This window comes from Lagopus leucura, unplaced genomic scaffold (assembly GCF_019238085.1).
Source record: "Lagopus leucura isolate 7727_CA_CO unplaced genomic scaffold, USGS_WTPT01 35276-0_obj-0_obj, whole genome shotgun sequence".
Lineage (NCBI taxonomy): Eukaryota > Metazoa > Chordata > Aves > Galliformes > Phasianidae > Lagopus > Lagopus leucura.
The window spans coordinates 1-19,926 of NW_024969268.1; the positions used below are offsets into that span (position 1 = coordinate 1).

Below are 19,926 nucleotides of genomic sequence, written 5' to 3' on the forward strand. Positions count from 1 at the left end.
GGGCGGGGGGGGCCGCTCCTCCCGGCGGGTGCGCGGCGGCGCCCCGCACAAAGGCGGCGGGTGGGAGCGCGGCGGCGGCTGCGGGCGCGATAGGGCGCGATACGGCGCGATAGGGCGCGATAGCCCGCGATACGGCGCGATAGGGCCGCTCTGGGATCGGGGCGCGGCGAGCGCGGGGCCGCCGGGCGGCGCGCGGACCCCCCCGGCGCCATGCGGGCCCCCCCCGGCGCCCTGCCCGTCCTGGCCGTGCTGCTGGCGGGGCTGAGCGCGGCGCCGAGCCGGGGGCAGCTGCACGGCGAGAAGGGCATCTCCGTGCCCGACCACGGCTTCTGCCAGCCCATCTCCATCCCGCTGTGCACCGACATCGCCTACAACCAGACCATCATGCCCAACCTGCTGGGCCACACCAACCAGGAGGACGCGGGGCTGGAGGTGCACCAGTTCTACCCGCTGGTCAAGGTGCAGTGCTCGCTGGAGCTCAAGTTCTTCCTGTGCTCCATGTACGCCCCGGTGTGCACCGTGCTGGAGCAGGCCATCCCGCCCTGCCGCTCCATCTGCGAGCGCGCCCGGCAGGGCTGCGAGGCGCTGATGAACAAATTCGGCTTCCAGTGGCCCGAGCGGCTGCGCTGCGAGAACTTCCCCCGGCACGGCGCCGAGCAGATCTGCGTCGGGCAGAACCACTCGGAGGACGGCGGCTCCTCGGCAGCGCTGCTCACCAGCGCCGCGCCGCCCGTCGCGCACGGCACCCCCGGAGCGCCGCGCTACGCCACGCCGGAGCGGCCGTTCCACTGCCCGCGGGCGCTGAAGGTGCCCGGGTACCTCAACTACAAATTCCTGGGCGAGAAGGACTGCGCGGCGCCCTGCGAGCCGGCCCGGCCCGACGGCCACATGTTCTTCAACGAGGATGAGATCCGCTTCGCCCGCGTCTGGATCCTGGTCTGGTCCGTGCTGTGCTGTGCCTCCACCTTCTTCACCGTCACCACCTACCTGGTGGACATGCAGCGGTTCCGCTACCCCGAGCGGCCCATCATCTTCCTGTCGGGCTGCTACACCATGGTGTCCGTGGCTTACATCGCCGGCTTCGTGCTGCAGGAGCGCGTGGTGTGCAACGAGCGCTTCCAGGAGGACGGCTACCGCACGGTGGTGCAGGGCACCAAGAAGGAGGGCTGCACCATCCTCTTCATGATGCTCTACTTCTTCAGCATGGCCAGCTCCATCTGGTGGGTCATCCTCTCCCTCACCTGGTTCCTGGCCGCCGGCATGAAGTGGGGCCACGAGGCCATCGAGGCCAACTCGCAGTACTTCCACCTGGCCGCCTGGGCCGTGCCGGCCGTCAAGACCATCACCATCCTGGCCATGGGGCAGATCGACGGCGACCTGCTGAGCGGCGTCTGCTTCGTGGGGCTCAACGGCATCGACCCGCTGCGGGGCTTCGTGCTGGCGCCGCTCTTCGTCTACCTCTTCATCGGCACCTCCTTCCTGCTGGCCGGCTTCGTCTCCCTCTTCCGCATCCGCACCATCATGAAGCACGGCGGCACCAAGACGGAGAAGCTGGAGCGCCTGATGGTGCGCATCGGGGTCTTCAGCGTGCTCTACACCGTGCCGGCCACCATCGTCATCGCCTGCTACTTCTATGAGCAGGCCTTCCGCCAGCACTGGGAGCGCAGCTGGATCAGCCAGCACTGCAAGAGCCTGGCCATCCCCTGCCCGCTGCACTTCACGCCCCGCATGACGCCGGACTTCACCGTCTACATGATCAAGTACCTCATGACCCTCATCGTGGGCATCACCTCGGGCTTCTGGATCTGGTCGGGCAAAACGCTGCACTCGTGGAGGAAGTTTTACACGCGGCTCACCAACAGCAGGCAGGGCGAGACCACGGTGTGAGCGGCAGGCGAAGGGCTGCCTCCCTCCCTGGCTCCCTCTTTCTCTCTCTCTCTTCCAGTTATTATTTTTTGTTTGTTTGTTTTTTGGGTTTTTTTTTTGTTTGTTTTGTTTTTTTTTGTAATTAAACCTGTAAATAGCACTTGTAAATTTAATTATATATTTCTATTTAAAGAAAAGAAAAAAAAAAAAAAGAGGGGGAAAAGAAGCCAAAGCCGAGTGCTGGGCTGTGCTGGGCTCCGGGCTGCCAGAGAGCCAGCAGGCAGGAACGGGGAGCAGAGCAGCCACGGAGCAGAAAGCGCCGTGCTGTCAGCGCTTTTCTGGCGGCCTGCCCAGGAGCCGGGCCGTGGTTGGGGCTCTCCTCGGGGCTCTCCTGCTGCGTCCTCCCCACCTCTGCAACTGCAAATACAGAGAGTGAAACAAGCGCTGCTGTTCTCCTCGCGGCTCTGTTTTATTTCCTGGGGTTGGGACGGCGCAGGGCCGCCTTTGGGGCCGTCGCTGTGCGGCCCCTCCGGCTGCAGACAAAGAGCTTTTGGAGAAGGGGGGAAAAAATACGGGAAAAGAAAAAAAAAAAAAAAAAAAAAAAAAACCTAAATTTCAGCGAACGCAGAGGATTCCCTGCGCGGGGCTCCTGACGGCGCGATGCAGCCGCGGCCCCGAGGAAATAGCTGGCATTTTCGGCAGGATTAGGGCTGCGGGAGCTGGGAGGCGCGTGGAGGAATCCCAGCGGGGCCGGCTCTGCGATTTGGGCTGGAAACGGGGAGTTTTGAGGCCGTCATCGCGGCATCGCTGTGCTGCGGGGCGGAAAAAAGTTGGTGGTGAGCGGAGCGGAGCCGGGCTGGGCTGGGAGCCGGGCAGCCCCAAAGCCCCGCGGGGTCTGCGTGGCGCAGCCGGAGCGGCGAGTTCCCGTTCCCTTCCCCAGAAGGGCCGGCAGCAGCCGCGGGTCCCCAAACCCTGCGTGTGCCACTGATGAAACGTGCCGGGTTTGGGGCAGGAAGGACCCGAAGGGGTTACGGCAGCGCCTCGCGCGTCTCCAGCGCGTTTTGGAAAGGAAAAACTCCTTGGCTCCGCCGCGCTGTTCCAGCGACGAGCCGGGGGGGGGCGCGGGGCCGCCGGGCCGGCCGGCGCTGTGCGGGGGGCCCCACCCTGAGGGGCCGAGGTTTGGTGCCCCGCTTCCTTCTGTGCCTTGGGGGGCGCAACACAATGGGTCGGGTGGGGTTTGGCCCCAACCCCCCCGGCCGTGCGGGAGACGTGGGGCCGGGGGCTGCGGGGGGATCCCGCGTTCGGGGCTGCGGGGCTGCGGGGCTCCGCTTGGGGCTGAAAGCATCGCCGGGCACGGGGGGAGGCCGCGGGCAGCGATGCGGGCTCTGGCCGCGCTGAGGGGCCCCGCACTCCTGCGGGGGGGGGGGGGGCCCGCGCGGGCCGGGGCCTCGCAGGGGTTCATCGGGGAGTTTTTCGGTGGGAAGGAGCTGGAGGCTTCGCCTCGTGCGTCCCCTCAGCGCCCACACGAGGGGCCGCCCGCGTCCGGCCGGCACCACGAGGACGGAGCGCCGCGAGCTCTGCCCTCAGCGCAGCAGGAGCGCGGAGCCCCGCGTCGGTGACGACGGGCGCCGACCCCGCCGCTGCCCGCAGGACCCCGGCGGTTCTCAGTGCGGCTGGGGCCGCGTGGCCGCGCTGCCCCCATCCCGTCCCGTTGGAGCAAAGCGCAGGGGCGGCAAACGCCGCTGCTCAGTGCAGCCTTTGATGTCCGCCGAGGAGCCCCGCGCTGTTTGCTCAGCTGCCCGGCGCAGCGGAGACCGATTACAGCCCTGCCCCGTCGCCGCGCACTGCGCGCGGTCGTCCCCGATGCCTCACCTGGGCTTTGGTCCCGCTGATGTGGGGCGGCCCCGACGTCCCGCACGGCCCGGTGGCGGCCGCTCAGCTTGGAGCGCTGCGGGATGGCGGCGTCCCCGCGTCCCTGGGTTCCTCCGTCTCCTGTCCCCATTCCCCACCCTGCAGGGTCGCCCATCCCGGAGGAGGTGAGGATGGGAGCGGGGGGAGCTGGTGCCCCGCATCTGGCCCACATCCGTGGCAAGAGATGGGGCAGCGTGACGGACACGGGGCTGGGGGCTCAGCGCATCCCTGTTTGTCCAGGGATGATGGGATGGACGGGCAGGGATGGAAAGCAATGGGGGGGTGTGGGACAGGCGGATGTGGGGTGATAGACGTGGGGTAGGTGGACAGGGGACAGATGGACGTGGGACAGATGGACGCAGCATGGACGGATATGGAAAGACTGATGTGGGATGGGTGGACACGGAGTGGGTTGACACAGGACAGGCAGACATAGGATGGAGGGGTACAGATAGATGGACATGGGACAGGTGGACACAGTGCATGGATACAGGCAGGTGGCACAGGATGGGTGGACATGGGATGGGTGGAATATAGGATGGGTGGATATGGGATGGGTGAATATGGATGGATGGATGGATATGGGATGGGTGGATAGATATGGGATGGGTGGATATGGGATGGGTGGATATGGGATGGATGGATGGACATGGGATGGGTGGATGGATATGGGATAGATGGATATGGGATGGGTGGATATGGGATGGATGGATGGATGGATGGATGGATGGATGGATGGATGGATGGATATGGGATGGGTGGATATGGGATGGGTGGATGTGGGATGGGTGGATGGATATGGAATGGATGGATGTGGGATGAGTGGACATGGATGAGTAGGCACTGGGTGAACACGGGATTCACGGACACCGGACAGATGGACACGGGATGGATGGACATAGGGTGGCTGGACACGGGATGGGTGCACGTGGGATGGCTGGTTCTGGAAGGACAGATGTGGGGTGATGGACACGGGATGGATGGGCACGGAAAGGTAGCGAGGGACAGATGGGGGGCGGCCCGGCCCCTCCCTCCTCGCAGCCATCAGTGCTGCAGTGCCCCCCCGGCACCCCCCGCCCGTCCCACCCCCACGTGCCCCACACCCCCTTCCCCACGGCCGCCATCCACGCTGGCTTTTCCGGCCCAGCTGTCCCGCGGGGGCCGGGCAGGAATTCGGCCGGGGCTGAGCAGCGCGCGGAGCTCCGGAGACAGAGCAGCCTCTGAATGCAGGGAATGTTTTTGCAGCTGGAGTCCATTAGCGAGGGCTCGGCGGCTTTATTAATCCCAGCCTTATTGCTCAAGAGGCGCGGGGGGAGCGCGGGGTGCGCGAGGGGGAGAGCGGCGCTGAGAGGGGGGCGGGGGCAGAAAGAGGGGTGAGCGTGCGGGGGGGGGGACGGATCCCTGCTGAGCGCTGCTCGGCGCGGGGCTTTTCTGCGCCCTGGAGGCGCGGCTCCCCCGGTATGGAGGTGTCGCAGGGATGCAGGTTTCCCCATGACTGAGGTCGCCTCGATGGAGGTTTCCTCTAGGACAGGATCCCCCCTGCTGGGCGCCGCCCCACACCAGAGGTTCCCCCATGATGGAAACGTCCTCCTGACGAAGGTTTCCCCCCTGATGGAGGCTCCTCCCCGCTGGAGGTCTCCCCACAATGCCGGTTTGTCCTACGCTGGAGCTCTCCTCCTTGGCGGAGCCTTCCCCCCTTGGGGAGCTTCCCCCATTATTGAGGTACCCCAGGATGGAGGCTTCTGCACAGCGGGGGCTTGCTGAGATGGAGCTTCCCCTATCAGTTTCCCCACCACCGTCGTTCTCCCTGTCACCGAGGTTTCCCTGCAGTGGACGTTGCCCCGCTGATGCAGGTTCCACTGAGGAGGTTCCCAATGATGGAAGGTTCCCACTGAAGGAGGTTCCCTCCGTGATGGAGGTTCCACTGATGGATGTTCCCACTCACAGAGGTTCCCAATGATGGAGGTTCCACTGATGGAAGTTTGTACTGCTGGAGGTTCTCACTCACGGAAGTTCCTCCAGTGATGGAGGTTCCCATTAATGAGTTTCCCATTAATGAGGTTCCCCCCTTGCTGCAGGTTCCCATTAATGAGGTTCCCATTAATGAGTTTCCCATTAATGAGGTTCCCCCCTTGCTGCAGGTTCGCTGCACATGCGGCAGGCAGTGGGGCAGAGCAGCAGGAGGAGCAGCTGTGGGGCTGTGGGTCAGGTTTGGGATCTGTGTGTGTGGGGCTGAGCCCCGCTGTGCTGCCGCCCGGCCTGGCGCTTCTCTTTCCTCTCCTTTTTATTTCCTCATTTCTCTTTTTTTTCTCTTTTTTTTCTCCTTTTTTTTTCTCCTTTTTTTCTCCTTTTTTTTCTCCTTTTTTTCTCCTTTTTTTCTCCTTTTTTTCTCCTTTTTTTCCTCCTTTTTTTCCTCCTTTTTTTCTCCTTTCCATTTTCTTCTCTTTTTTTCTTTCTACTTTTTCCTCTATTTTTCTTGTTTCTCTTTTCCCCTGGATTTTATTTTTCTTTTTCTCTTTTCCATTTTCTCTGCTTTTCTTTCCTATTTTCCTCAGTTTTTCTTTTTTCCCCCTTTTTTCCCTCTGTTTTTTCCTCCCTCTCCCCTTTCCCCCCTCCCCCCTCCGCCCCTTTCTCTCTCTCTCCCATTTCTCTCTTTATCCCTCCTTCCCATTTCTCCTCCCCTCCTCCATAGCGGTTTCTCCTCGCCCCAAACGCAATTTCTCACTCTTCGTGTCCCGCTCCCCCCCCCCCGCGCACCCGCGACCCCCCACGGCCGCAGCGGAGGAATGAAACGCCCCGGATCGGAGCCTCCGTGCCGCTCCATGGGGCTGCGTCACCCCCTGCCGCCCGCCCCACAAACGGTGGGGATCCGGGATCCCAAATCCCACTTCTGGGCCTCCACAAACCCCGGTTTCGTTTTTGGGGCTTTTCTGCAGCTGTGCCCATTCATTAAACCGGAGGTGATCTGAGCCCGAGGAGCGCTGCCCAAACAGAGCAGCGAACCGCCCTATAGCGTGTGGGGTGGGGGGCAGTGATGGGGAGTGGGGGGCAGTTATGGGTTGGGGGCAATTATGGGATGTGGGGGCAGTAATGGGGACAAGGGTTGCGGCGGGGCTGGGGGCGGCCCGGGGCTGCGGGGTGAGCGATGTGGGGCAGAGCCACAGCATGGGGGAGCGTGATGGGGGTTGGGGGATGGGATAGGTGTATGGGGATGTGGGGTGTGGGGTGGCGGTATGGGGTATGGTATGGGGATGTGGGGCATGAGATGCGTTAGGGGATATGGAGTGCTGGACATACAGGATGTTGGGAGTGTGGGGTGGGGGTGCGGGGTACAGGGTGTGAGATCAGTGTTATGGGATACGGGTTATAGGATATGGGGCATCAGATACGGAGTGTGGGATATGGGTGAGGGGTTTGTGTTAGGAGAGGAGTATGGCATGTAGGAGAGAGAATAGAGGATATGGGGTATGTGATGTATGGGGTGTGGGACAGTGGATGCAGAGTGTGGGGTGCGGGGTATGGGATACAGGATGTGGGGTGCAGGGTGTGGGGTGCGGGGTATGGGGCGTGGGGGTGGAGCACGGCGTGAAGGGTGCGGGCTGTGGTTTGGGGGCTGCGATGTCGGGCGCCATGCGGATGCCGGGACGCCCCGGCCTACAACTCCCATCGGCCCTCACGGCCGGAAGTGGGCGCATTTTCCTCATCCCCACAGGCCCCGCCCCCTCCGCGGACTACACCTCCCGCCATCCCGCGCACCGGAAGTGGGCGTCCCCGAGGGGGCGGGGCTTCCGCCGCCGGCCGCGAGGAGGAGCGAGCAGAGCTAAGATGGCGGCGGCGGCGGTGTTGGAGTTCCAGCGCGCGCAGTCCCTGCTGTCCACCGACCGCGAGGCGTCCATCGGCATCCTGCACTCCATCGGTGAGCCCCGGGGCTCCCCGCGATCCCTCGGGCGGCTCCCGGCCGATCCCCGCCCCCTCCGTCCCGCGGCGCGGCCGGCTGCTGACTCACGGCGCGGCGCGGCCTGCTGGGCTCGGGGCGGCGGGTCCGGAATGGCGGGGATTGGGGGGGGGGGCGGGTTGGGGTTTGAGGTTTGCGGCTCCCCGTGGGGTTGGGCTGTGACGTGTGGGGCAGCGGCTGCGGCGCCGTCAGGGCTGTGTGAGGGGCTTTGGGAGTGGTGGTGAGAATCACAGAGTGACAGAAGGGCCTGGGCTGCAAAGGAGCACAATGATCACCTGGCTCCAACCCCCTGCTGTGTGCAGGTCGCCAACCAGCAGCCCAGGCTGCCCAGAGCCACATCCAGCCTGGCCTTGAATGCCTGTAGGGATGGGGCATCCACAGCCTCCTTGGGCAACCTGTTCCAGTGCCTCACCACCCTCGGGGGGAAAAACTTCCTCCTCATATCCAACCTCGACCTCCCCTGTTTCAGTTTAAAACCATTCCCCCTTGTCCTATCACCATCCACCCTCACAAACAGCCGTTTCCCCTCCTGTCGATCCACTCCCTTCAAGCACTGCAAGGCCACCATGAGGTCTCCCTGCAGCCTTCTCTTCTCCAAGCTAAACAAGCCCAGTTCCCTCAACCTTCCCTTACAGGAGAGCTGCTCCAGCCCTCTGATCATCTCAGTGCCCTCCTCTGGGTCTATGGGTAGGGGTTGGGGTGGGATAGGGGCTGCTGGGGGTATGGGATGAATGGGGTAATGGGTTTTGGGTAGAGAATGTGGGGTGTGAGTTACGGGGACATGATGTGGGTTGTGTGGGATGTGGGGTTCCTCTAGTGGTGCCATGGAGCAGAAGTTGGAGTTGCCCTCAGCGCTGTGTGAGGGGCTGTGGGGTGTGATGGTGAGGGGCTGTGGGTCGGGGCAGGACAGGGGTTGGGGTGGGGCAGGTACTGTTGGGGGTGGGGAGCTGCTGGGCTGTGGGGTAACAGCGCTGTGGCACATACAGGGTGGGGGGTGGGAGCCATAGAGTGGAGTGAGGGGGCTGCATTGTGGGCGTGTGGGGTCAGGGGACATGGGGTTCTCCCCCAGGGATCACAGAATGGCCTGGGCTGGGAGGGACCTCAAGGATCACGGAGCTCCAACCCCCTGCCACATTTCATGGCAGCCCAGGCTGCCCAGGGCCCCATCCAACCCGGCCTCGAACACCTCCAGGGATGGACGGGGCATCACAGCCTCTCTGGGCAGCTGTTCCAGCCCCTCACCGCTCTCACAGCACAGAACTTCCCCGACATCCAACCTCCATCTGCCCTCCCTCAGCTTCCAACCATCTCCCCTTGTCCTGCTGCTGTCTCCCCTTTCACAGAGTTGATGGGGTGCCATGGGGCAGCAGGTGGAGCGCCCTCAGTGCTGTGTGAGGGGCTCTGGGGTGTCACAGGATCTGTGGTTGGGGGTTGGGGTGGGAAGGGGGCTGCTGGGGGGTGTGGGGTTATGGGATGTATGGGGTACAGGAGAGGGGGTGTGGAGTATATGATGCAGGGTGTGAGTTCTGGGGTTATGACGTATGGGCCAGGATGTAGGATGTGGGTTAAGGGGAATGCTTATATAGGATATGGGGTTTCTCCCCAGGGGTGCCATAGGGCAGTGCTTGGGGTGCCCTCAGCGCCGTGTGGGGGTTCTGGGGGTGTCATGGTGAGGGTCTGTGGGTCAGGGGTGTGAGGGGAGTGTGAGTGGGGTGTGGGGCTTTGGTGTAGGATGGAGGGTTGGGGGTGTGGGCTGGGGGACACGAGGTGCAGGGTGTGGGTTGGGAGGTAGAGGGTGTGTGGGGTATAAAGTGTGGGGTGGGGGCTGTAGGTAAGGGGTGGGAGGTGGGGGTTAGGAGTTATGGGGTGTGAGGTGTGGGCTAAGGGGTGAAGAGTGCACAAGGTGTGTGGTGTGTGCTATGGAGGTGGTTGGGGGGCTGGGGGACAGGCAAGGCGTGGGGCCTGAGATGGTAGGAGCAGGGCTGGGGGTGTGGGGCCTCAGCCCCTGTGCTGGGCAGCACAGGCTGCATGTCGCAGTGGCGCTGGCCGTGGCACTGCTGGCTGTCGCTGTGCTGTGTGACAGCGGCGCCGATCCTCCGGGGGCCCCCAGCACTGCTGTGCTCTTTTCCAGTGAAACGCGACGTCCAGGAGAACGATGAGGAAGCGGTGCAGGTCAAGGAGCAGAGCATCCTGGAGCTGGGGTCGCTGCTGGCCAAGACGGGGCAGGCAGAAGGTGAGGGGGGTTGGGAGTGCTGGTCCTGGGGGCTGCATTCGGTGCCTGTGGTGTCTGTGCTGGGATTCGGGGCGTTTGGGGCACGAAGGACCTCCTGGAGCGGGAGCTGCTCTACCGAGCCTTCATCAGAGCTGGGGGAGGAGGGGGGGAGGGAGAGCTGCTGGGCTTTGATGAAACTTTCAGATGGTTGGGAAAGGGTTGGTGGGGGAGAAGACACTCGGTGTTGTGCCAGGAGCACTTCTGCACTGCGGTGCTGAGGTCACCCAGCTGTGCTTCTGTTCTTCCCCCCGTGCAGAGCTGGGGGGGCTCCTGAAATACGTGCGGCCGTTCCTGAACTCCATCAGCAAGGCCAAGGCCGCCCGTCTGGTGCGCTCCCTGCTCGACCTGTTCCTCGACATGGAGGCGGCCACGGGCCAGGAGGTGAGGCTGCCTCCCACTGCTCACCTGCTTAACGAGTGGCTGCCCTGGCGTCCTCGTTGATGAGGAGGGCTGAGGGCTGCAGGGCTGGCAGCTGCTGCAGGGCTGTCCTTGTCCTCTGCTTGCTCTGTGCTGGGCTGTGCGGCCGCCCCCGAGGAGCAGCGCTGCTGCGCCCAGAGCTTCCAAACCAAACCCAGGGGTTCAGAAGTTGGGATTTCAGCAGCAACTCAGGGAAGCTTGGAAAGCCCAGCCTTTGTTTTGGTTGTTCCGGCACGGCAGGGCTGTCCTGGGGGTGAGGAAAAGCTCCTGAGAGCCACGTGTGTGCGGGAAGGTTTGTGCTTTGGGTTTGTAAGGCTTGGGGAAAGCCTGGCCTCGACTTTCCCTCGTGCTGGGAGCTGTAATTCACATCTGTCACCGAGCGCTGGGAGCTGTGCCTGCATGGAGCTGCGGGCTGGGCGGTGGGGGTCGGTGTCACCTGGAGCAAAGCCAGAGGTGACAGCAGCTGTCCTTCCTCAGCCGTGCTGCTGGGCGGGCAGCTCAGCACTGCTCTTTCTGCTCCCATCAGGTTGATCTGTGCCTGGAGTGCATCGAGTGGGCCAAGTCTGAGAAGAGGACCTTCCTCCGCCAGGCTCTGGAGGTACGCTGCTCCCACCCCGCGGCTCACAGCGGCGTTTCCCCGGCCGGGGCCGAACCCCGCACGGGTCGGAGCGCCGCCGCGTGAGCCCACGGTCCTTCGTGCCCGCAGGCCCGGCTGGTCTCGCTGTACTTCGACACCAAGCGGTACCAGGAGGCGCTGCAGCTCGGTGAGTTGCCCGCTGGGCGGCGGCAGCGGCCGCGAGCTGCGCGGAGCGGTGCCGTGCTGCTCGTCTGGTGGCGCCCCGCTCCCGCGGCTGCTCTCAAAACGCTCCTCCGTCGGAGCGCTGGGGCCTGAGACGGGAGGAGCAGGGCTGGGCTGGGGGCGTGGGGCCTCAGCGGGCGCGTCTCCCACGCGGGCCCGTCTCCCGCAGCTCTGGGGACCCGAGGAGCCCCGTTGCCATGTTGGCCGGGAGCGGCGCCTGTGCGGCTGTGCTGAAGCCATGGGGCCGCACCACCCCGTCCCAGCCGCATGGTGCCCCGCTGCCTTTCCCTGCCCTTCCTGGCCTCGCGTGCCGCAGCCTGGCTCAGCTGCTCTGTCCCTGCAGGCTCCCAGCTGCTCCGGGAGCTGAAGAAGATGGACGACAAAGCGCTGCTGGTGGAGGTGCAGCTGCTGGAGAGCAAGACGTACCACGCGCTCAGCAACCTGCCCAAGGCGCGCGCCGCGCTCACCTCCGCGCGCACCACGGCCAACGCCATCTATTGCCCCCCCAAGCTGCAGGCTGCCCTGGACATGCAGTCAGGTACCGCGGGAGCTCGGCGCGGCACTCCGCTTGCTGGAGCTGTGGGCGCCCATTGAGCCCCATCTCGCCCCCCCTCACCCAGGGATCATCCATGCAGCGGAGGAGAAGGACTGGAAAACGGCCTACTCCTATTTCTACGAGGCGTTTGAGGGCTACGATTCCATTGACAACCCCAAGGCCATCACGGCCCTCAAGTACATGCTGCTCTGCAAGATCATGCTCAACGCGTACGTGGCGCTGGTGCTGGGAGAGGGGATGGCAGCGGGCGGTGCTGGGGGGGAACGCGGCTGCAGCTCAGTGCTCCTTCCTTCCCACAGCCCTGAGGACGTGCAGGCGCTGGTGAGCGGCAAGCTGGCGCTGCGCTACGCGGGGAGGCAGGTGGGAGCGCGGCTCTGAGCAGCTCGTCCTGCTGGAGGGCAGCCAGGGCTTCCGGCGCTGCTGGGCGCCAATCCTCGCCCCGCTGCTGCCGACCCCGCAGGCGAGCGGCTCCTTTCTTCCCCTGTAGACGGAGGCGCTGAAGTGTGTGGCGCAGGCCAGCAAGAACCGCTCGCTAGCGGACTTTGAGAAGGTGAAGCTGGGGAGCTGCGGGGCTGGGGGCTGCGGTGCCCCACGCTGCGGCCCCTCGTGCTCCGCTCTGCTGGGGGTGGCTGTGCTGCACTCACTGCTCCCGCTCTGTAGGCGCTGACGGATTACAAAGTGGAGCTCCGGGACGACCCCATCATTAACACTCACTTGGCAAAGCTCTACGACAACTTATTGGAGCAGAACCTGATCAGAGTCATCGAGCCCTTCTCCCGAGTGCAGGTCAGTACCCAGCGAGTGCTGCTGGGGGCCCTGCACACCTGCTGCGCTCCGCTCCCCTTCTGCTGACACACAGGGGGGAGGAGCAGCCCCTCCTGTGGTAGGGCAGGGCTGAGGCCGCAGTCGTCTGGGGCAGGGAGTGAGTCTGGGGGGCCCTGCAGAGTGTCAGCCCTGCGACATGCGTGGGTCTGGGCCTTGTGGGGAAGCCTCGGCAGCCCTTGCCCGGAGGGGCGCTGCAGCTGCGCCATTGCTCTTACAGATGGAGCACATCTCCGGCCTCATCAAGCTCTCCAAGGTAAGGGCGGCCCTGGGGGGCACCCCAGTGTCAGGGGCTCAGCTGCGGCACGGCTGTTGGTGTTGCGTGTGGGGCTGCCCTGCCCTGCTGTGCCCCACTGTCAGCAGGGCGGTGCTGGGAGCGTTTCCCAACATCTGCGCGCTTCATTTCCAGGCGGACGTGGAAAGGAAACTCTCACAGATGATCCTGGACAAGAAGTTCCACGGTGAGACCCCGCACCACTGCCCTGGGTCCCCTCCTGCCCCTCTGCACCCCTCAGGCTGCCCACGGTGTGGGGAAACAATGAGGCGTCGCTACCGCTCCATTAATCCGGGGCGTTAATTGCTCATTAATCAGCACTCGGTTCAGTGCTGCCCAGCTGTGCTCAGCCCCATGGCAGCACTCTGGCTGTGCTTTGGGGCACACGGAGCCCTTTGGCACCCGGTGACTGCAGCTCTGTGCCTCACAGGGATCCTCGACCAGGGCGAGGGCGTCCTCATCATCTTCGACGAGCCCCCCGTGGACAAAACCTACGAAGCTGCCCTGGAGACGATTCAGAACATGAGCAAAGTGGTGGATTCGCTCTACAACAAAGCCAAGAAGCTGACATAGGTGAGAGGGGCGCAGCCGTGCTTTGCAGGAGCGCCCCGTGCCCCCCTGCTCACAGCCCCTCGTGTTGTGCAGAGCCGGCCCTGCGCTGCCGCGTGTGTGTGTGACGGGAGAGTGAATCCTTTAGGAGACATTTTGTTCCACTTTTCGCTCGGAAAGTTTTTAATCCTCCCCTCCCGGTGCTGTTCCTGCGGTGCGGCCCCAGCCGCGCCCCTCCCCGCCGCCACTCGGCGGAACGCAGGAGACGAACAGCGGCCGCTCCGTGCACGGGGGGCCGCTCCGCGCCCTCCGCTCCGCCTCGCGCCGCTGCTGGGGCGCTGAGACCCGGCCGCCCCCCCATCGTTGGCCCCGGAGCCGCCGCGCAGCGCTGGATGCCCCGCACCGCCCCGTTCCTCAGCACTGCACCTCCTCCACGTCTTCCCCTCCCCCCCACCCCCCGATCTCTGGGTGGGTTTTGGGCACCGCCGCCGCGTTGAACGGTTCTGTGCTGCCCACCACCGCTGTATCTGATGTTCAGATGAGTTCCAATAAAATGAGGTTTTTTTGGTTTGGGTTTTTTTCTTCTCTTTCACTTTCATCTCCCTCCTCTGCAGTGCGGGGGGAGCGCAGAGCTGCGGGCAGAGCTGCTGGGGGTGGGGGGGGCTTCTGTGCGGCTCTCAGAGCCGCGCTGCGCTGCCAGCGCCTTCCGCGTCGCCCCCGAGCCGTTCCGTGCCCGCGTTGAGCTGCGGGGCCCTGAGGCGCCGCCCGGTGCCGCCTGCCCCGCACGGAGCGTCGGCGTTGTGCCGAGCAGCGCGTTGCTCCCTTTGCCGGCGGCTCCCGTTGAGCTGCGGGCAGCCGAGCGCGGCTCCGTAACGCCGGGCGGGGGGGCGTGGCCAAAGCCCCGCTCGGGGGCGCGGTCAGCGCGGAGCGCGCCAATGAGGAGGCGTGGTTCCGCGCGGTGGGCGTGGCTTCGCGGCGCAGGGGGCGCGGCCTCTCCTTTCCCCGCCGGCGCGCCGGACGCACGTGGCGACGCGGGAGGGGCGGAGCGGGGCCGGCGCGGGGGCGCGCACTGCGCCGGCGGGAGCGCGCGGGGCGGAGGGGCGGAGGGGCGGGGCTGAGCGCGGCGCTGAGCGGCGGCGGCGGAGCGGGGCCGGGGCCGGGGCGGGCGGCGGGGCCCGGCGGGCGGCCGGCGCCATGGGCACGGTGCTGTCGCTGTCGCCGAGCTACCGGAAGGCCCCGCTGTTCGAGGAGGGGACGGCCACGGTGGGGCATTACACGGCGGTGCAGAACAGCAAAAACGCGAAGGAGAAGGGCCTGAAGCGGCACTCGCTCATCTCGGTGCTGCCCTGGAAGCGCATCGCCGCCGTCTCGGCCAAGAAGAAAAGCTCCAAAAAGGTGCAGCCCAACGGCGGTTACCAGAGCAACGTCACCCACCTCAACAACGAGAACCTGAAGAAATCGCTCTCCTGCGCCAACCTCGCCACCTTCGCGCCCCCGCCGCCCTCCTCCTCCTCCTCCTCCTCCGCCGCCGCGCTCCCCCCGGCTCAGAAGAACCCCCCCGGGGGTCCCGCCGCCGCCACCGCCACCCCGCGCCGCGTGGTGGTCCAGGCGTCCACCAGCGAACTGCTGCGCTGCCTGGGCGAGTTCCTGTGCCGCCGCTGCTACCGCCTGAAGCACCTCTCGCCCACCGACCCGGTGCTGTGGCTGCGCTCCGTGGACCGCTCGCTGCTGCTGCAGGGCTGGCAGGACCAGGGCTTCATCACGCCGGCCAACGTGGTGTTCCTCTACATGCTGTGCCGCGACGTCATCTCGGCCGAGGTGGGCAGCGACCACGAACTTCAGGCGGTGCTGCTCACCTGCCTGTACCTCTCCTACTCCTACATGGGCAACGAGATCTCCTACCCGCTGAAGCCCTTCCTGGTGGAGAGCTGTAAGGAGGCCTTCTGGGACCGCTGCCTCTCCATCATCGACCTCATGAGCCCCAAGATGCTGCAGGTCAACGCCGACCCCCACTTCTTCACGCAGGTCTTCGCCGACCTCAAGAAGGAGAGCGGCGCGGAGGAGAAGGGCCGTCTGCTCATCGGGCTCGACCGGTGAGCCCCGCAGCGCCCCGACCGCCGCCGCCCCGAGGTGACTCCGCCGGAGGCTTCCCCTCCCCCCGTCCGTTATCCCCACCGAGGCGGCCCCCATTCGGGGCTCCCGCCGCCCCATCCGTTCTCCTCTCCGAGGCGGCCCGGAGGAGGGCTCTCCTCGGCCCGCCGCCGATTCCCTTCGAGGTGGCCCCGGCACCGACGATCCCCATTGAAGTGACCGACGGAGGGGTCGCGGTGTTGGAGCCCCGCGCCGCCCCGTCCGCGTCCCCTGCAGTCGGGCGGCCGCGGCCCCCAGCGCCGACCCCGCGGCGGTGGTTGCGGGTCGGGGTTCCCGTCGGGCACCGATCCGGGAGTGTTGGAAGGACCTCCGGGACCGCATCTGCTGCTATCGGACAAACCCCAACCAGCGGGGAACCGCCGCCAGCCCCCCACCCTCCCTTCTCTCATCGTTGCTTTGACAGTGGTATCGCGCATGCAGCCATCGGAGCATTTTGTGTCTTCGGGAATTAAAAAAAAGAAAAAAAAAAAAAACGAAAAAAAAGGGAAAAAACAACAACAACAACAAAAAAAACACGCTCACACACAACGACAACAAAAAAACCCAACCCGGAGCGGGGCCGCAGCCCCGCCGCACACGGTGCCATTCCTCCATCGCTGTACATTGGGATCCGCTGCAGCTCCACGCGTCCGTTTTTTTTTTTTTTTTTAGTGCAATCTCCTCCGTAGATCTGTTGACCAAATTGGTGGGTATTGTTCTTAATTTATATCTTCGTCTCCTTTTTGTATGTGTGTGTTTAGTGCGTTTGTACGTATGTGTGGTTTATAACCCGACAGACCGTGTCGCGGGGCCCCGTGTGCCTGTAATTTAATGCCCCCCCCTCCCCTCCCCCTTATTTTTATTTATTTTTGTACTGTGCTGATGAAATAAAACGCACTGAGCATCCATCACACGGCACGCTGCTCTCTGTGCTGGGGGTCTACATTTTATACCCCCCCGCCGGGCCCATCTGCCCCCCACGGCCGCGCTGAGTGCTGGCGGTGGAGGCACGGCAGGTTCTTTTGTTGCTCTTTTACACGTTCAAATGCCGACGACTTGAAAACAACAAACAAATAAAGAAGGGTCGCTGCAGCGCGGCCCCGGGTCAGCAGCAGCTCGTTTATGGCTTCGCCCCAACGCAGCGCAGCAGCAGTTCATTCGTGGGAACAAAGCAGAACTCTCTCTCTATACATTTTATATATATATATATATATAAAACCAGAGCTGGAACAGATGATGCATTTCATACAGACGTCTCGTGACGTACAGCACTGCCATCCCGCAGCACCACAATCTCCTCCACGCCATTCCTCGCCGCACGGAGCAGCGGGGCACAAAGTGCTGCTCAGAGCCCGGAGTGCAAAGCGGGCACCGCCAGGGGGCTGCGGGGCGGGGGAGGGGGGTCGGGGCAGAGGGCAGCCGGGGTCGTGGGGACGTCCTTATGGCCGCAGTGCCGTGGGGCGGCCCCACGTCCCACTGAACGGGGCCAAGAGGGGCTGCGCGTCCCGCTGCCCTCGGGATGGGCGGCGTCGGGCTCCAGCGCTGCCCCACGGCTCTGCTGGGATTTCTGATCTCTGCCATCGTGCTGTGAGTCCCGACCTGACCGGCAGTGCCGGGAGCGGCTGCAGCGGGGCCGCGGTGCGGCCGTGGGGAGCCTCGGGGCGCAGCGCAGCCCCACTGCAGCGGTGCTGTGGGGGCACGCGGCGTCTGAAGGTCACGGGAACGTTTGGGGCAATGCAGGGGGAATTAAGGCAAAGCCGGCACGGAGAGGCCTCCCAACTGCTCTGCACCGGGAGCCCCAGCCGAGCGGGCAGCAGAGCCTCGCACCGCCCCGTGCCGTCGGTCAGTGCCGCGCCGCCGGCCCGCTGCGGTGTCTTTGGGTCCTCCCGCAGAGCCGGGAGGGGGGGCTTGAGGCACCGCCGTGGGGGGGCGGGGGGGGCATCGGTACCATAAATGCTTTGGGGGAGAATTCAGAAGCTTTTCCCATCGTCCCGACCCACGGCGGCCGCGCAGAGCCGTCGCAGAGCGACCGCGGCCGCGGAGCTCCCGGATTCGGGTTCGTCGAGCGCCGAGCTTCGGGGCCGTCCGGCGCGGCGCCTCCAAACGGATCCCACGGGCCGGGCGGTCGCAGCCCCAAAGCTCCGCGCCGCTCCCGGGGCCGCAGGGCGGCTACTTGCCCGGCACGCAGAGGACGAACCCGGAGCGATGCTTGGTGAAATCCGGCTGCGATTGGTCGATCCGCGTCTCCACGGAGACGGAGCACTTCCTGCCGTGCAGGCTGCACTGCACCGGGTGAGCCACGCTGACGCGCAGCGCGCGCTTCTCGCTGCAAAGCAAAGGGCGGCGGTCAGCACAGCGCCCGCACCGCGCGACGCCCGGCCGCGGCCCGGCGCTCTGTGCGAGCCGCTGCCACGAGCCGCGGCCCCGATCCCGCTTAGGCGGCTATTTTTGCTCCGTCTTAGCGGGCCGCGCTGCGGGCTCAGCTCCCCGCGTCACACGCCGGCACGCGGCCCGGCGCGGCCTTCAGTCCTTCAGTGGGGCGGGATGAGGCCGCGGGCTCGGTGCCCAACAACGGGATTGGGGCTCTCCCACGGTTCGGCCTCCCGACCAGGCTTCGCCACAAGCCGGCGGGTGCTGCCCGGCTCCCTGCAGAGCTGAGGCCACGAAGGGACCGGAGGCGTCACACAGAGCCAAGCAGGGCGCAGGAGACCCCCGGGATTGTCCGGTGCAACCCCGACCCTCAGCGCCCACCCAGGGAACGTGGAAAAGACCTCAGAGAAAAGCGCAGGGTCTGGAGGAGGCCGGGTGTCAGCAGCCCCACCGCTGGCGCCGAGGCTCCGTGCGGGGCAGATAAGGCCCAGCGCTGCACCAGCCATGTGTGTGTATCTCCTGCAGCACGTTGGGGCGTGCGGCACAACGATACCAAGGTTGGACGGCGTCCCCACTTCTGCTCCCCAGAAGCAGAACAATTACCAGGGTGCTTCACAAGGCTCTGCCATTTCTTCTCCCCTGGTTCAAAGCCTGCTGCCGTTTATCCCTTACGAAGCATTTGCTAAAGCTGCTCCGTGGTCTGCGGGATGAAAAACGTGGCTGCTAAGTAGGGAATTCCCAGGAAATCTCATCAGCAAAGCAGCTTGCAACAAACAAAGCACGGGCACCGCAGGCAGTGTGTTAATATTTCATGTCCTCCACCAGGAGAAAGATTTCCAAGCGGAGGAGGGCCCACATCCATGGGGTGCAGCTCCAGCACCCACCGGCCGCCCCATCTCTCAGCTATCCTGAGGTCTGGCAAAGATGGGAAAGGCTCCCATCTGCCTGTTGGCTTTGGTGCGACCCGACCTTGACACAAAATGCCCCAGTGCTACGTTTCTAACGAGAAACCACTGTGCCAAGAATGTGATTCAGCTCCTGGCCATGGATGGAGTGAAAGCAGCATCGGAAATGCAGCAGCACCAGTGATGGAGGAGCACTTAGGAAGATGAAGGCAGAGTGCTTTCCTGGCTCTGACATCACAGCTCCATCCCTGCATAGGATGAGCAGCACTAAGCTGTCCTGCTCCCACAAGGAGCAGTGCTGCACATCCAGCTCAGGGCTCCCAATGGCCACGTCCTCACGAGATGTTTGTTTAGAGTTCATAGAACCAGGGGCTCATAGGATGGTTGGGTTGGAAGGGGCCTTAAAGGTCACAGAAACATGGAATCATGGCTTGGTTGGATTGGGTTACACTGGGTTGGGTTATGTTGGGTTGGGTTGGGTTGGGTTATGTTGGGTTGGGTTGGGTTGGGTTACACTGGGTTGCATTCTGTTGGGTTGGGTTGAGTTGGAAGGCACCTTGAAGACCACAGACCCGTAAAACCACAGCACAGTCAAGTTGGAAGGGACCCCAGAATCTCACCCACAGCCACGGGCATCTCCATGGATGGGGCACCCACACTTCTTTGGGCGCCCTGTGGGTAAGGAATTTCTGTGCTGATGGAGAAATTCAGAAGAAACGACTTCAGTGTGCATCGTTCCCCCCCTGAAAGAACTGGGGCTGTGGGGTTTCAGCTGTGTGCCACCCACAGCACACGGGGATGGGGATCTGCTGCTGCCAGACAGCCGCTGAAGCAGCTGATGGTGCTGCACAGCCCTGCAGCTCTGCTCCCACTGCTGGGTGGGGGTGGGGAGCAGAGCAGCGGCGCTGGGAGCAGGAAGGAGCTGCAGCCCCGGGATGGTCACACAGCCCTGGGGTAAAACTGAGCGTGGGGCTCCCAGGGCTCTGTGGGATCACTGGAGCCCTGTGGGATCACTGGAGCTCTGTGGGATCACTGGAGCTCTGTGGGATCATTGAGCCCTGTGGGATCATTGGAGCTCTGTAGGATCACTGGAGCCCTGT

The 19,926-nt window shown here is 64.4% G+C and overlaps 4 protein-coding genes across 6 annotated transcripts in view; 3 read left to right on the top strand and 1 right to left on the bottom strand.

Moving 5' to 3' along the window:
* Positions 1 to 210: 210 nt before the first annotated feature.
* On the top strand, positions 211 to 2,321 carry FZD2 (frizzled class receptor 2). The gene has a single exon (XM_042895007.1). It carries the CDS (start codon positions 211 to 213, stop codon positions 1,885 to 1,887), a length of 1,677 nt encoding a protein of 558 aa, XP_042750941.1. The 3' UTR covers positions 1,888 to 2,321.
* Positions 2,322 to 7,559: 5,238 nt separating this feature from the next.
* On the top strand, positions 7,560 to 13,991 carry PSMD11 (proteasome 26S subunit, non-ATPase 11). Of its 2 annotated transcripts, none has more exons than XM_042895006.1 (14): positions 7,560 to 7,693; positions 9,864 to 9,965; positions 10,261 to 10,385; positions 10,948 to 11,019; positions 11,128 to 11,185; positions 11,564 to 11,758; positions 11,841 to 11,985; positions 12,076 to 12,136; positions 12,264 to 12,326; positions 12,437 to 12,562; positions 12,819 to 12,854; positions 13,008 to 13,059; positions 13,303 to 13,445; positions 13,648 to 13,991. In XM_042895006.1, exons 1-13 carry the CDS (start codon positions 7,603 to 7,605, stop codon positions 13,443 to 13,445), a joined length of 1,269 nt encoding a protein of 422 aa, XP_042750940.1. In that variant the 5' UTR covers positions 7,560 to 7,602; the 3' UTR covers positions 13,648 to 13,991. The 2 variants fall into 2 exon arrangements, with proteins under 2 accessions (XP_042750940.1, XP_042750939.1); XM_042895005.1 differs by having other exon boundaries at positions 7,561 to 7,693; positions 13,518 to 13,991.
* Positions 13,992 to 14,614: 623 nt separating this feature from the next.
* On the top strand, positions 14,615 to 15,743 carry CDK5R1 (cyclin dependent kinase 5 regulatory subunit 1). The gene has a single exon (XM_042895008.1). It carries the CDS (start codon positions 14,616 to 14,618, stop codon positions 15,516 to 15,518), a length of 903 nt encoding a protein of 300 aa, XP_042750942.1. The 5' UTR covers position 14,615; the 3' UTR covers positions 15,519 to 15,743.
* Positions 15,744 to 16,739: 996 nt separating this feature from the next.
* Positions 16,740 to 19,926, bottom strand: part of MYO1D (myosin ID) — a 70,330-nt gene continuing 67,143 nt past the window's right edge. The window contains exon 22 of one of the 2 annotated variants that reach the window (XM_042895002.1): positions 16,740 to 17,877. In XM_042895002.1, coding sequence (XP_042750936.1) covers positions 17,721 to 17,877 — 157 coding nt within the window. In that variant the 3' untranslated portion in view covers positions 16,740 to 17,720. Of the gene's footprint in view, positions 17,878 to 18,218; positions 18,622 to 19,926 lie in introns of those variants that run through there. The other variant, XM_042895003.1, reaches the window with a different exon arrangement.